The sequence below is a fragment of the Sus scrofa genome, chromosome 12, assembly GCF_054392235.1.
Source record: "Sus scrofa isolate SSC_HxYL_T2T_F1_AM1 chromosome 12, Sscrofa_HxYL_maternal_Yorkshire_Landrace_v2.0, whole genome shotgun sequence".
Classification (NCBI taxonomy): Eukaryota; Metazoa; Chordata; class Mammalia; order Artiodactyla; family Suidae; genus Sus; species Sus scrofa.
Window position 1 is genome coordinate 66,299,115 of NC_139394.1, and position 14,711 is coordinate 66,313,825.

Genomic DNA, 14,711 nt, shown 5'->3' on the forward strand with positions numbered 1-14,711 from the left:
TCCGCTCCCTGTGACTTTTCCCTCCAGAGCCCTGGTGGACCTCGAGGCCACAATGAGCGGCCGTGGGACCACGCAGGGCAGGCTGAGCCCTGGGACCGAGCCAGCGCCTCGGGCCGGCCCCGCCCTCCCCGCCTCTCCACGGGAGACAGGTGGGCCCGGCCACACCTGTGCACGCGGCTTCCCAGCCCCCGGGTCCTTACCTGGGAGGTGGTGACCCAGGACTGGCCGCCTTGGGCACACGGAGCTGCAGGCAGTGCTGGCCACGGAGCCCCTCCAGGCTGCCCTCTGGTTTCTGGAATCCAGCGCGGCTCCGGGCGCAGGAGGCCACGGGAGACCTCGAGGCAGAGCTTGCCCAATGCCCCTCTGCACACAGACCTCCAGGGGCAGGAGGCTGGCCCCGCCAGGCCCCTCTGCACACACACACACACAGCTTTCCAGGACCTGCGGGCCCCCGCAGCCCCAGCCACCCCTCTCTCAGGGCAGGACGGAGCACCTCCAGGCATCCGACCCACGGCGCACGCAGCGCGGGAGGCGGGGCCGGGGGCGCAGCGGCCGCTGTGATGAGAACAGCTCGCAGCTGAGCGGGAAACCGCCAAGAGGCTGGCTGAGGAAGGGAGCGGGTCAGAGGGCAAAGTGTCCTCTTCAGGCGGTGGCTGTGGGCCGGGGGAGCTGGGGCCCAGGCCGTGTCCACAGGTCCCCTGATGGGGCCTGACCCACTTCCCAAACACAACTTCCAAGGACCTTCCAAACCACCCTTTGCCTGCAGTCCAGGCGGTGGTGGACATTTCCTGCCCTGGGGCCAGTTGCCCAACGCCAACCAACCCCCAAACATTTGGCCGAATCGTTTAAGACCTTCTCATTCCGCTGGAAGCTGGAAGGGTGAGAGCTGCCGCACCGCGCGGCCGTGCTGTCTGCAGGCAGGTGCACCTCCTAGATGCCCCAACACGGAGGGATCCTTGTAACATATAAACCCGGACAACCCAAAACAGCGGTGGAGGGCGGTCCAGGCGGCAGTGTTGGGAATGGGGGCACACGTCGCCCCTCCCCGGTGTGGGCCCTGGGTGTCCACAGCTGCCCCAGGGGGTTGCACGTTGTCCACCTGAGGCTGGCCTGGTGTTGGCAGGAAGGCCTCCTCAAAAAAGGACAAAGGGCTTCTGGTAACTGGGTCGCAGGCTGGGCCGGGGGCCCTGTGTGCTGGGTGGAGGCCTCCCGGGGTAAGCTCAGTCCCTTGGGCATGGGCGCGCCGGGGTCCTGCTTCCAGTCCCTTTCTGAACAGGTTCGCATGTTTAAAAACACGAGTGTGTATTATTTTCTAAGAAAGGAAGCAAGGCACCCAGCCAGCAGCGGCCCCTCCTCCTGCTTCCTCCGAGTGAGGCCGGGCACATGGCAGCGGCGGGGGGAGGGGGGGGGAGTTGGGGGAGCAGGGAGGGCAGCACTGGGAGGAAGAACGAACGACAGGTGTGCCCAGGGCTGAATGAACTTGGCTGACTTGGGAGAACCAGTCTGTGCGAGGGGACATGCCTATGTGCTGGGAATCAGGAGTGGGAAGCCAGGCTGGGCTCAGGACCCGCTGCTGTCACCAGCGGGAAGGGGCCAAGGGGAGTGAGGTCAGCCCAGCCTAGACATCTGACCTGCAGCGGGGAGGGAGGCTCTGAGATAGGCTGCGTCTCTCCCCAGGGAAGCTGTTTGCACGCTCGCTCGGGCCTCTGCTGTCAAGGTGGGCCTCCTAGTGCACCCGGCGGAGGAGGGATTCTGCGTGGGACCCACCCGCCCCGTCCACAGGGCGCCTTCGTGGGAGGCTGAGAAAGGGCCCTTTATTGAATGCACCGCAAGGGTCCTCAGCAGCCCTGAGCGGGGCACACACCGCCTCCCTGCCCCCCCCCCCCCAGGCAAAAGCCGCCTGGGACGCTTTGGGCTGCACGGGTGAGTTCTCAGAGCTGGTGAGAAGGCGCACGGCGCGCCAGTCCCCTGCTTGGCACCTGGCAAAGACCCGCCATCAGGCTGCCCAGTGTTTGGGAAGCTGCAGCCCAGAGAAAGTGCGTGTGCGCGGCGAGGGCAGGAGTGCCGCGGTCTGGGGGCGCTCCTCGCCCCAGGTCGGAGGTACAGCCAGAGCGGCGTCCCCGATGCCCTCGCAGCCGCTGAGCCCGCGCAGCCGAGAGGCGCAGAGTCCCGCGCGCTGGGTAGGCAGACCCTGGACCGTTCCCCTCCCGAGCCTGCGGGAAGGAGCAAGCGGCGGCCCGCGGACTGGAGGGAGGGCGCGGTGGGGACCCGCGGCCGTGACGCACGGAGGCGGGGCGGGGGCGGGGGCGGGCGCGGGGCGGTCCTGCGGGCTGCATATAAAGACAGGCGCCGGGCGGAGCGCGCCGGAGGCAGAGCCGGAGCCGGGGCTTTTGTCCAGGAGCTGGAGCCAAAGAGGTGCAGCCGCAGCCGCAGCCGCAGCCCGGAGCCCGGAGCCCGAGCCCAACCGCCCCAGCCACCGACTGCGCGTCTTGCGGCCCCGAGCCCGACCCCGCCGTCCCTCTGCCCCATGAAACTGGCCGCGATGATCAAGAAGATGCGCCCGAGCGACTCGGAGCTGAGTATCCCGGCCAAGCACTGCTACCGCATGGTGGTCCTCGGCTCGCCCAAGGTGGGCAAGACGGCCATCGTGTCGCGCTTCCTCACGGGCCGCTTCGAGGACGCCTACACGCCCACCGTCGAGGACTTCCACCGCAAGTTCTACCGCATTCGCGGCGAAGTCTACCAGCTGGACATCCTCGACACGTCCGGCAACCACCCGTTCCCCGCCATGCGGCGCCTCTCCATCCTCACAGGTGGGCCCGGGCGCCGGGCAGCGGGCGGGGGCGGGAGCGCGCCGCCGGAGCGGCGGGGACTCTCGTCGGCGCCCCGGCCCGCGGCGGCGGCGGCCCCAAAGCGCGCCTAGGGGCCCCCCCGGCAGCCGCCCTCACCCTCCCCTTCTGCTTTGGCCCCCGCAGGAGACGTGTTCATCCTGGTGTTCAGTCTGGACAACCGCGACTCTTTCGAGGAGGTGCAGAGGCTCAAGCAGCAGATCCTCGACACCAAGTCCTGCCTCAAGAACAAGACCAAGAAGAACGTGGACGTGCCCCTGGTCATCTGCGGCAACAAAGGGGACCGGGACTTCCACCGCGAGGTGGAGCGGCGCGAGATCGAGCAGCTGGTGGGCGCCGACTCCCGGTGCTGCGCCTACTTCGAGATCTCGGCCAAGAGGAACAGCAGCCTGGACCAGATGTTCCGCGCGCTCTTCGCCATGGCCAAGCTGCCGTGCGAGATGAGCCCGGACCTGCACCGCCGCGTGTCGGTGCAGCACTGCGACGCGCTGCACAAGAAGGCGCTGCGGGGCAAGAGGCTGCGGGGGGCGGGCGGCGACCCGAGCGAGGCGGTCGGCATCGTGGCGCCCTGGGCGCGCCGGCCGAGCGTGCACAGCGACCTCGTGTACATCCGCGAGAAGGCCGGCGGCGACGGCCCGGCCAAGGACAAGGAGCGCTGCGTCATCAGCTAGGAGCCGCCGCCCGCGCGCGGCCGCACAATCTTGGGAGGCCTTTCTGTCCAAGAGTCAAGGGTCCGGGCCGCCCGGGCCGTGGGCCAGAGCCGCCCGTGCGCGCAGAGGGGCGGCTCCCCTCCCCGCGCCCCGGGGAGACTCAGAGGAACCGAGAAGGGACCGTGGTCTGCTCGGGAGGGAAGGAGGGCGAGCTGGCTGAGGCGGGACTCGCCCGCTTCGGACCCCCGTTGGCGCCGGCCGCCCCCACCACCCGGGGATGCTTCCCCGGCAGCCGCGTCTCACAGAGACCTAAACATGGGGGAGGGGGACTCACGCCGCCACCGGGGGGCCTTGGGAAAGCGTCCCGCCTGGAGCAGCGGAGGATGGGCACTAGCTGGCCTGTGATTGGCGGTTGCCATGACAGCCGGCGAAGCTGAGGGTGGGGTCACATCCTAGTGACTCGTTTACGCGTGTGCCACGGCACGAAGCAAAACAGAACACACAACCTGCACTTTAATGGTAGTTCTGGTGTCACTGTGGACAGGAACAGAATCTTCCCCAGGCGTCTGTACTGTGTGAGAGACAGGCTAAAGGTGTTCTTACTGGTTTTTTAATATAAGAAAATAAAACACTTTAAAATGGAAAATCACGCTGCTTCTTTTAGAAATGGCTGGAAGCGGGAGGGGCGAGAAGGGAGCGGCCAGTGAGGCTCTACTTCCGTGGAATTATGGAAAATTATCCCGGCCTCCTGAAAGTAGCTTCAGCCTCCCTAGGGGAGAAGCTTCCCCCAAAGCTCCAGCTGACTGCAAGCCCTCCAGCTTGGGGGGGGGGGGGCTGTTCCTTAGGAAGCCAGGACAAGAACAGGGGATTTCAGGGTCCTTCTGGGGGCTGCATCTTTCTGGCCGTTTCCCCACTTGCTTTTCCAGGGGCCCAGCCCCAAGGGCCTCTGGATCTGCCAGTGTGGTCCTACACTCAGCACAGGCCCAGGGCAAAAAAAGGTCGCCGACCTGCACCTGGCCCTTTTCATGCAGAACCCTCGGCCTGAGTTGGCTGCAGGGTCTGCCACGCAGCATTCTGGACCATCACAGTCAGTGGCCTGGCCACTCTAGCTCCAGCACCTTCTCGGGGTCGAGGGGACCCAGCTCCGTCTAGCACTGGCGCCCCTGAGAGTTTGGGGCAAGCCCCCGATTCTCTGATACAGAGAGCAGGTCACTGCTGCGTGGGGACCCTGGGCGGGCCAGGAGTGATGTCTCAGTGGCCCTTTGGGTCCACACTGTCCCGGGGAGGACTTCGACCCTGCTCTGGGAGACAGCTCCCTGCCAGACGGAACCCACCTCCGCCACGAGGGGCGGCCCAGGGGGCTGACTGCAGGCAGGATGACCCACCAGGCCAACGACACCCCTGGGGACAGGTGCCCCACGTTCAGGCTGGGGGAGGAGGTGCAGGTGGAGGTTCTCCCCACGCGTCTGTCTCCTCTGAGCGACATGAACCTTTTGGCCAACTGCCCAAAGGCACCGGCTCACCGTGAACCTCTGAGGACAAACCCCAGACGTCTGACAACAGAGCACAGTTCTTTAATCACATTCTTGAAAAGTGCCACAAGTCACACCACTGGGGCACAGGAGAGGTTCCGTCCCCCTCCACACGCGGGGAGCCCGAGTCTCTGTAGCCTCAGGAAGACCGGGCCATCCAGCGTCGCTGGGCTTCGGGTCCCGGGGCATTTGATCAGAGCCTTAAAGCCAGCCCCCCGCTGCTCTGAAACTCCGAGGAGCTAAGCGATTCAGTTAGTGACCGTCCCACGCAGACCCGTCTACCAGGACACGCCCGCTTCAACCGACACCAGAACCTCCTGTGCGCACGCCGCTCCCTGTGGACCCTGCCCAAAACCGCTTCAACCAACACTGCTGCCACAGAGGCCGATCAGCTGCATCTGCAGGCCCGCAGGTGGGTCGGCATGGGTTGGGGTTGAGCCCCTCTCTCGATGTAGACGCTACCCGGGGCACTTCTCGGCTCCGCTTTGCGAGGCGGGAAGAGGCTGCTCGTGCGAACGCCACGGCCGCCTGCAAGGAACACAGGCTCACAGCCGCCTCGGCTGCACGACTCCAGGTCCGGCTCTCCCACCCAGGGACCTTCCGAACTGTCACTCAGAGCTGCCCTTCTCCGAGGGCGCAGCACGTCCACCTGTTTGCTGCAGTGAAGGCTGGTGGCTGCCTCCTCAGAGAGGAGGTCAGAGGGAAACTCGTTCCTAGACCAGGGGACAAGGACTCTGAGAGGCAGGAAGAGCGGGTGTGCCCGCCAGGAGACCACAGCCGAGGTGACCACGTGGGCTGAGGTGGCCTGCCACTCTTGGGCATTAAATAGCTCAACGAGCTGACTGCAGGGGATATGGGACAAAGAGGCAAGGACGCGTGAGTGGCAGAGACCCCGGAGAGGGGCCACCGTCCTACAGATAGTGGCACCCAAGCCTCAGACAAAAGGAGACGACGACTCCAGGGCAGGAAGCCGCCGCCGAGTCTTTCGGGGCCTTCTAGCGTCTCAACCCTGGCGCCCAAGCGCAGGCCCAGCTGTCCAGGGAGTTCTGTGCAGGCTGCTGTTTCCAGAACGGGCTCCTGGAACAGCCACCGTCTCAGGGCAGGGCAGGAGGGCAGAGGGCTGCTGCCGCCTTCCTGCTGTGCCCTCGGGTCTGCCAGCTGGGCCCGCAGGCACGGCAGAGCCCCCTGCCCGTACCCGGCCTGGGGAAGCTTTCTTCCTTCCACCTGCAGGCACCCATGCGTCCGGACACATGGGACACGCCACCCAGGGACGCCAGGCTCCTTGGTCAGCGCAGGCGCAGCGCAGCAAGCCCACAGGAGCCCTCCCAGGGTGGAGACGGGAGGCCCCTCGGCTACTCCTTGGGGATCTCAAACATGCACAGGCTCTTGTACTTCTGCAGCAGCTGGCTCTTGGTGCGGACTTGCTCCCGGAGGCTCAGCAGCTGCTGCTGCTGCTGCTCGGGGCTCAGGTGGATGCCGGGCATGGCGCTGACGGCCTTGCGCATCTCCTGAAACTTGGTCTTGAGGGCGTTCAGGTCCTGGTGCACGTCAGGGCCGTCCTTGTCCATGCTGCCAGGGAGAGGGCAGAGGTTAGCGCCGCAGCCTGGGTGGCCCTCCGTAACCGCCCCCCGCCCCAGCGCAGGGCTCCCACATCAGCCCGTTGGGCTGTGCGCCCCAAGGGCGGAGGGCAGGGCAGGGCCTTGGCAGAGCAGCAGCTGCCCGGCCAGCCCCCCGCCCCCCGCGTGCCCGCAGTTCGCGGAGCCCCCCTGCAGCACCGCACCCCCAGCCCGGGCCCGGCACGGAAGCAACATTCGCTCAAAGAGTGAACGCCCGGCAAACACGCGCCGAAGTGTCTGCCGAATGAAGAAAAAGCCATTACAACAGTAGGTGACAAACGGCAAGCAAAATTTGCTGAAATACCATATTTCTTCTAATTTGAGACGTTCTAGGCCGATCAGGAGACTTTATCGACGAGCCAGAGATAGTTTTAGCTCATTTTCTGATGCTTGAACCTGTTTCCATAAAGGCTGATTTCCACAGAATTTTATTATTACATAATAAATTTTATTATTTTTTTCTTTTTTTATTCTTTTTAGCGTCACAGAAGCAGCATATGGAAGTTCCCAGGCTGGAGGTCGAATCGGAGCTGCTGGAACTGCTGGCCTACACCACAGCCACACTGGATCCGAGCCGGGTCTGCAACCAACACCACAGCTCATGGCAACCCCAGATCCTTAACCCACCGAGTGAGGCCAGGGATCGAACCTGCGTCCTCACGGATACCAGTCAGGTTGGCTGCCGCTGAGCCACGACAGGAACGCCCATAAATTTTAAATTAGTTACAGGTGCTGGAACTTTGCAGCAGCATGTGTGCTCTCCTGCACACTCGCAAACACTCCTGGCCTTCAGGTCATCTCGCCTGAAAGGCGGGTCACACGCTTCACCTCACAGCCACTGCTCGCCACCCAGAGACCCGTGCCCCCGTCACTGCTAAATTCAAAGCAAACAAGAACCAACCCTTCCGCTAAGTTCAAGGGGACAGCCTGTCAGTGACTCGCATGCATTTTTTAAAAGTTAGTCACTAGATGGATACGCCTTGAAAACAGGCAGTAGGGACAAAAATCCTAAAGCCGATTGTAGGCTTTTTTTTTTTTCTTTTTTTCTTTTTTTTTTTTTTGTCTTTTGTCCTTTCAGGGCCGCGGGTGCGGCATACGGAGGTTCCCAGACTAGGAGTCGAGTTGGAGCTGTTGCTGCCGGCCTACCCCACAGTCACAGCCACGCCGGATCCTTAACCCACTGAGCGAGGCCAGGGATCGAACCCACAACCTCATGGTTCCGCGATGGACTCGTTTCCCCTGCGCCAGGACGGGAACTCCTGTAGGCGGTTTTAAGAGTCACCCGCTGAGGCGTGAGGGGGAGAACCGTCAGGGATCGTGTCTTTCTTTCCATGGACGTTCTTCCCTGAGGGGACACCGCCGCCCAGATGGCGCTGCTCCACGTCAATCACCACCGCTTCTCCGCGGACGCGGACGGGACGGCCGCCTTTCCTGGTGACCCGCCGCTCGAGGCCCCTTCCTGGCAAACGAGATGCCTGCTCACTCTTTATCAAAAGCTGGAAGCAAGAGCTGGAGAGTCAGACGTTTACTCCAGGGAGCGAACAGCCAGCCAAACACCTGCCATCTGAGGCCCTGGATGTACAGGCAGCATCCCTGGCACGGCTCCGGCACCTCACCCCCGCTTCCAGGGGACGGCTGATACTCTGAGTCTTAGGACTCAGCTGGGACCTGCGACTCTGGACAGACGCCATCTGGGCTTCTGCAGCTGGGCGGCACCGCGGGGCCTGGGGTCTGGCTGACCGGCCTTGACACCCTGTGTGGCACTGCCAGTGTCTGAGGGAGGCCAAGGTGGCACCACGGCTCAGATCCTAGGCGGGGAACGCCAGGCGGCGAGTCCCCTGGTCCCCCTCGTTCCTCCCCGATTACAAGGCACTTCTTTCCATGATGCGGCTTCTGCGGGCACCAGGAAAGGCCCCTCAGAGCCGGGATGGGGAGCGCTTCTCACGGGCACAAAACTGAGATTGTTCTTCTCCCCAGTCTTCAAAAAGAACACAACGTGTGGTTTTAATCATTAGTCAACCATGGGAAGACACCAAGGGGGACAAGAGCGCTGTGGCCCTGGACACAGGGGGGATCTCGGGGGCGTCTTCCTGGGCCAAGGGGGGGGCGGTGGCAGAGGGACGGCCCCACCCGCCAGGCCCGTGGCCTTGAGTGAGGGCTGGAGGCCGGAGCTGGGGAACTCGGCACACAGGCTGGGGGTCAAGGAGCAGATGAGGCCGAAATGCTGGGCGCCCAACGCCTCTGGGCCAGGCTGCCAGGAAAGAGCCTGGCACGGGTTCACGAGAGGGGGCGGGAGGGGACCAGCCCGCTGAGCTGCTGAAACGCCCGACTCCGGAGCCGGTGCTGCAGCAAGAGCCCAGCGGGGAAGGGGTCGAGCCCGCGGAGCTCAGCGTGGCGGCGGCGGCGGGGGGCGGCCCGGGCTGCGGCAGAGCTGCCCTCACGCTCTCCGTCCGCGCAAATTCCCGAAGCATCGTGGAACTAAAAGTAAAGAGTGACCCCGAAAAGGTCTGAGGAAAAAGGGACCAGTTCCTACCATTTATTTATTTATTTATTTTTATTTCCTTTGGTCTTTTTGTCCTTTTAGGGCCTCACCCGTGGCATGTGGAGGTTCCCAGGCTAGGGGTCTAATCAGAGCTGCAGCCACCGGTCTACACCACAGCCACACATCTGAGTCCCGTCTCTTACCTACCCCACGGCTCACGCAGCACCAGATCCTTAACCCACTGAGCAAGGCCAGGGATCGAACCCGCCACCTCATGGATGCTGGGCGGGTTCACAAACCCCTGAGCCACGATGGGAACTCCAGTTTCTACCATGTATTAGAGTGGAAAGGCCCTTCTAACGAGGACCAGAACTCAGAAGCCATAAGGAAAAGCCTATCTGCCTACACAAAATGACACGCTTCTGAATGACCAAAAAAATCCACAAACAGCTAAAAGAAAAAATACCAACAATCAGAAACAAAGTCAAGAGAAAAGCAACAACGGGGGAAGATTTCATTTACCTGAGAGACGCAGGCACACCTTCCTTACCGGACAAGGCGCTCTCGGAAAGCGGTGTGACCGAGTAGAAAAATGGGCAGTTTGCAGGGAAAAAATACACGACATAGCAAGTTGCACACGAAGACACGCTTTCCCTGATGTGACAAAGGCCCAGATGAGTGCAGTCCATCACCGCTGACCCGCGGCATCAGCCCAGGGGGACAGGCGAGTGGTAACAGCAGGTGTGCGGGACACAGATTCCCCGTGCGGCTGGGGAAGCACGAACGGCCGTGGACGTGACCACACGTCCATCCTACAGCCACCGTGAGAATCAGGCTGGACGCGATTCTCAAGGTCACCAGACAGGTCACCAGATGGCGCCGACGAGGAGGCTGACTGCGGCGAGACGGCAGGTGCCAAACGCCGAGACGGCGCCGACGGTGCCTTTAGGTAGGAAAGAGTTTACCTAAAGGACTGCTCGGGTCCTGAAAGAGAAGGCGATGCGGTTTGGGGCCCAGGCGGGGGCCGGAGGGGAGCTCCCTGGCCGTCTTGCCTCTTCAGGCTTGCGGGCTACATCCACAGCTGCAATTTTTCTATTACTTTCTGGGGGCTGATTTACGGCCCTTTCAGTTAGCCGAAGCCATCCACCTACAGCGCGGTGTCTGGAGAAGGATGGAGGCACGCGGCACCCTCGATTCAGCGAGAAGGATCACAACGACAGACGCACAGACGCAGCCTGGACTCCAGCAAGCCCTCTGCTGAGGACGCGCCTCGTCTAAACTCTCAGATACAAGGAGCTTACCAGGCACTGCTGCTAAAGGGAAAATGAGGAAAACCCACACACATTTATGCTGCAGCCGCCTTACTGGGGAGGTCCCACGTGCGAGCGTGGAAAAGAGTCCGGCTCAGATCAGCATGTGACCAAAACACCCGTGCCATGTGACCCCAATGGTCTGATGGTGGGAAAAGACGTGCTTGTGTGAGTTACTAGAAAGGCACGTACAGTGTCACCAGCCTGATGGCAACTCGAGGGGACCGGCTCCTCTTGGCATTTCACAAGGCTCAGAATCTGCAGCTGCTACTGCTTTTTTTTTTTTTTTGCTCCTCAGGGGACGCAACTGCAGCACAAGGAAGCTCCCAGCCTAGGGGTCAAATCGGAGCCACAGCCACAGCAACGGCGGATCCTTAACCCACTGAGCGAGGCCAGGGATCGAACCCACATCCTCATGGAGCCTAGTCGGGTTCGTGAACCACTGCGCCACGAGGGGAACCTCCTTTTTATTAGGAGTTTTCTTCACATGCCCGGTGGCTGCGGCTGTTCGGTCATCCATCTCAGAGTCCAGCGCTCCCTGGGTTCCATGTACAAAGCACTGCTCTCACTGCGTTGGATGGAAGAGGAGAAAGACGAGGTCGAACGAACGAACGAGAAAATGTTGACTGTTACGACCTGGCTCAGACGAACGGCGAGAGAAGATACAATTACTTTATGCTCCATTAGTAAAAAGCAGGCCATAAATAAATACTGGGGAACATATATTTTTTTTAAGTGAAAAGGCTGAGCGGACACTGCGTGAGTGATGTACCGCCTTCTCAGGATGAACCAGCTTCTTTCCTGGGGAGCCCCCACGTCTCTGGGGTGTCAGGTCAGACAGCCTGTCAATCTAGAAGCCGGGGCTGGGTCTCGGGTCTGTCTGAGGACTTGCTCTCAAGCGCTCTTCTTAGGTTGGCCTCTCCCTCCAGCTCCCGAAATGGGCAAGTGTCCCCCCTCCAGAGACCCTGTGCATTATTCTTTCCTAAAAACAAACCTTGGGAAAGTGTGAGCCTTTAATTATCCACCGAGACAGAAGGGGGACCACCTGTGGGCCTGGGGTCTCGAGAGGACTCAGGGGATCCGCTCCTAAACAGCCGTCCAAGCAGCCCTCCCATCCTCAGTCCCGTCACCCTCAATCACCTCTCACCGGAGGCCCTTGGCCCTGCCGCCTCCTGAGATCCGGAAGGGGCCGCGGCCAGAGGCAGCTGCTCCCGGCCGCTTCCTCGGGCTGGGAGGTGGACTAGCCCCCGGCCCCCCCCTACGGCAATCATCCCCTCTCGTGTCCTTTTCAGTTTTACGCTTAAAAGACACTCCTCACTGTCCACTCAGAGGGGACAGAGCAGGTCACACACGGGACGGACACAATGTCTTTCACAGAATGTTCTTGAGAACACCCCACAACAACCTTACGATTTCGGTGTTATTGCTCCCGGTTCACGAGAGAAAAAGATTCAGAGAGGCCGTTTGACCGAGGCCGCCCCACCAGCACACTACAAAGCTACCTCGGAAGCCCTTCTCTGAGGTTCATTGCTATTATTCACCTCTTAGCGACACGAAAAATTACAGCCTAGAAAGGCTCTGTATTTACCAAGATTACAAGGCAAGCAAGCATTAAGACTATCTCATCTCGGAGTTCCCACCGTGGCACAGCGGAAACGAATCCGACGAGAAACCCACTGGCCTCGCTCAGTGGGTTAAGGATCTGTGCCGTGAGCTGCGGTGTAGGTTACAGATGCGGCGCAGATCCTGAGTTGCTGTGGCTGTGGTGTAGGCCGGCGGCTGTAACTCCGATTGGACACCTAGCCTGGGAACCTCCATATGCCACGGGTGTGGCCCTAAAAAGAAAAAAAAAAAAGAGAGAGAGACCATCTCACCTCGCAGCCCATGCTCTCTCTAGTGCACCTCAAGGATCCGTCTTTAAGGCCAGCCCAACCCGAGGGTCCTATCAGGATGCCAGAGTGTGTACACTGTGTGTTTTAATTTTCCAAAAACCAGAACAGATAAATCTGGGTTCATCTGGACAACGCCCTTCCAACCCAGCACCGCCCTGGGACTGCAGGGCGTGCAGGTGGGTTGGGTTTCCTATGTCACTGCTGCCTACGAGTGCTACTTGCTGATCACAGGCTCACGAGAAGAGTCGGCCTCACCAGATAAACAGTATGTTCACACCAAACGAAGCCAAGTTCTAATGTGAGAAAAAAAAAGGCTTTGCAGTTGTCTGAAAAGTGGTGGAAGCGTCAGAGCGTCCCAGGCAGTGACTCTCTTCCACCTAAACTCAAAACAAGCTGGGCCACTGACAACACTTCGCTGTTGTGAGCGGCAATTTCATTTCAGCAAAACATCCAAGAGGATGCTGAGGTCCACCTGAGTGTTAGAGCAGAAGGAACATTGTTTTAATTTGCTTTGTTTTGGGTTTTAATGGCTAAACAGACGTGATAAGCTGAGGGGTTTACACCTTGTTACCATGGGGACATAAATAACAGTAAAAACCATTTGGGCAAATGTGGGGACCCTGGCGATTTTGGTGGGGTTTTCCCCCCTCTTTAAGGGTCAGTCTGAAAAACCGGGTCCCCTGAAGACCGGCCTAAAGGAGACATCACCCCTGCGGCATCCTGTTGGGAACTGTGAGTGCGACGGGCTGTCTAGCGGCCATTCCCTGCCATGGCCTTATCATCACCCCTAGAATCTCTTCGCGTTATGGGTTATTCCCGTTCACGACTCTGTTCCTTCTAACTGGTGAGCAACGTGGGCGTGAACCGTATGCCCTTTCAAGTGTACATCCCCTGGCGCTTAGCAGTGTGCCACCCGCGAAACATGACCCACATCTGCTGGAAAAGACACCGAAGCGAGCGTTCTGTCCTTCATTACGTGTGAGAAAACAGCCCCGAGAAGCCTGGCTGGCTCCGGCCACAGGGACGCTGCACCTGTGCACGTGGTGTCCAGGTCGGCTTCGTTTCGAGGACTCCGCCCGGCCAGCACGGGGCCTGGCAGCCCTGAGCTCAGCGTCCGCTCAACTCGGGGGGAGGCTCGCGGTGGTCTTCGCGAGGCCGCCTCCCCGGGACCGGCGGCGCCCCGGAGCTCGGCCCGCGACGGACAGCGGGGGCGCACTCGCGGGCACCCCGGGCTCTTACCACTTGATGACGTTGTGAACCAGCGGGAGGAAGGAGCAGTTCTCCTCCGCCTTCACGACGGCCGGGGACGGAGGCCTCGGCGCGGGCTGCGGCTGCGGCGCGGAGACCGGCGTCGGCAGCTGCGGCGTCGGCAGCGGTTTCGTTTCGGGCATCGGCGGCTCGGTTGGCGGCGGCAGGGCATCCTCGGCCTGCCGGCCGGCGGGCACCCCCACTGAAGCCATGGCGCCCCGCGTTTCCGCGGCGGGTCGGCTGGGCCGCGGCTCAGCGCGCCGAACGCGTCGCGGACTCTGCACGTCACCACCGTGCGCCGCGGGGCGGGACCCAGAGGGAGGCTGGGAGCGCGCGCCCGGGGACGCGGGGCGGGGCCTGGGCGTCCGTTACTAGGCAACGGGCGGCCGGCCGGGCTAGGGTGCCCTGCTTTGGGTTGTGCGTTGAGGCAGCTAAATTGTTAATAGAAATAGATATATGTCAGAAATAACATTTTATTCCTATTCGCGTTACAAAGAGGATCCAAAATCAACAAGTGCGGAAGACTTGAGATAAATAAGGCCTCTTGAAGAGCGGAGGCCCCTGCCCAGCACCTGCTGGGGTCAGGCCCTGGGCCAGCGGGCGTGGAGAGAATCCCGGCGGAGGGACCCACGGTTCCCACCCGCGCAGAGGCCTTCAGGGGAGAGGCCCTGCGCCCGCCCTAAGGACGCAGGAACAAAGAAGCTGCGACGAACTAAGTCAATACTTAATATGCATCTTCTCCATGACTGCTGTACTGCCTGCGGGGAGGGGTGGGAGTTGTCCCAACTTCCACACGAGGCTGAAGGGGGTTAGTGCCAGGAATAAACATGTCCTAGGAGAAGTCAGCGGCACGTACTCTCCTCACCTGTGGGCCCCAGCTCCTTAAGCCTCCAGGGCTCAGCGTCCTCACCCCAAAAGCCTTATATAGTTCAGGAGCCTAAACTGCTTCCCACCTTCCCACACGTGGCCGGCCTCCAAGCTCGCGTTTGCAGGGGCACTCACTCCCTGGGATCTCAGGCCAAAGCCAGGGGAACTCTGGTGGGTTTGTGGTTATGCTCCTCAAGACAAGTCCTCCCTGGCTGTGTAATAAATTCCTGGGCGATGAGAACACACGTTCTGAGCTTCGCTGGTG

General features: G+C 61.4%; 2 protein-coding genes across 2 annotated transcripts; one reads left to right on the forward strand and one right to left on the reverse strand.

The window, feature by feature from the left end:
• The first annotated feature begins 2,362 nt into the window (after positions 1 to 2,362).
• Positions 2,363 to 4,145, forward strand: RASD1 (ras related dexamethasone induced 1). Its single transcript, XM_003132044.5, has 2 exons — positions 2,363 to 2,813; positions 2,976 to 4,145. Exons 1-2 carry the CDS (start codon positions 2,528 to 2,530, stop codon positions 3,518 to 3,520), a joined length of 831 nt encoding a protein of 276 aa, XP_003132092.1. The 5' UTR covers positions 2,363 to 2,527; the 3' UTR covers positions 3,521 to 4,145.
• Positions 3,995 to 13,869, reverse strand: MED9 (mediator complex subunit 9). Its single transcript, XM_003132045.4, has 2 exons — positions 13,571 to 13,869; positions 3,995 to 6,600 (listed from the first exon to the last, which is right to left on the reverse strand). Exons 1-2 carry the CDS (start codon positions 13,789 to 13,791, stop codon positions 6,384 to 6,386), a joined length of 438 nt encoding a protein of 145 aa, XP_003132093.1. The 5' UTR covers positions 13,792 to 13,869; the 3' UTR covers positions 3,995 to 6,383.
• Positions 13,870 to 14,711: the final 842 nt, after the last annotated feature.

Coding starts and splice junctions, on each gene's coding strand:
- RASD1 (XM_003132044.5), top strand. CDS start 2,528: ATGAAACTGGCCGCGATGATCAAGAAGATGCGCCCGAGCGACTCGGAG. Junction 2,814..2,975: donor GCGCCTCTCCATCCTCACAG/GTGGGCCCGGGC, acceptor TGGCCCCCGCAG/GAGACGTGTTCATCCTGGTG.
- MED9 (XM_003132045.4), bottom strand. CDS start 13,791: ATGGCTTCAGTGGGGGTGCCCGCCGGCCGGCAGGCCGAGGATGCCCTG. Junction 6,601..13,570: donor GTTCACAACGTCATCAAGTG/GTAAGAGCCCGG, acceptor TCTCCCTGGCAG/CATGGACAAGGACGGCCCTG.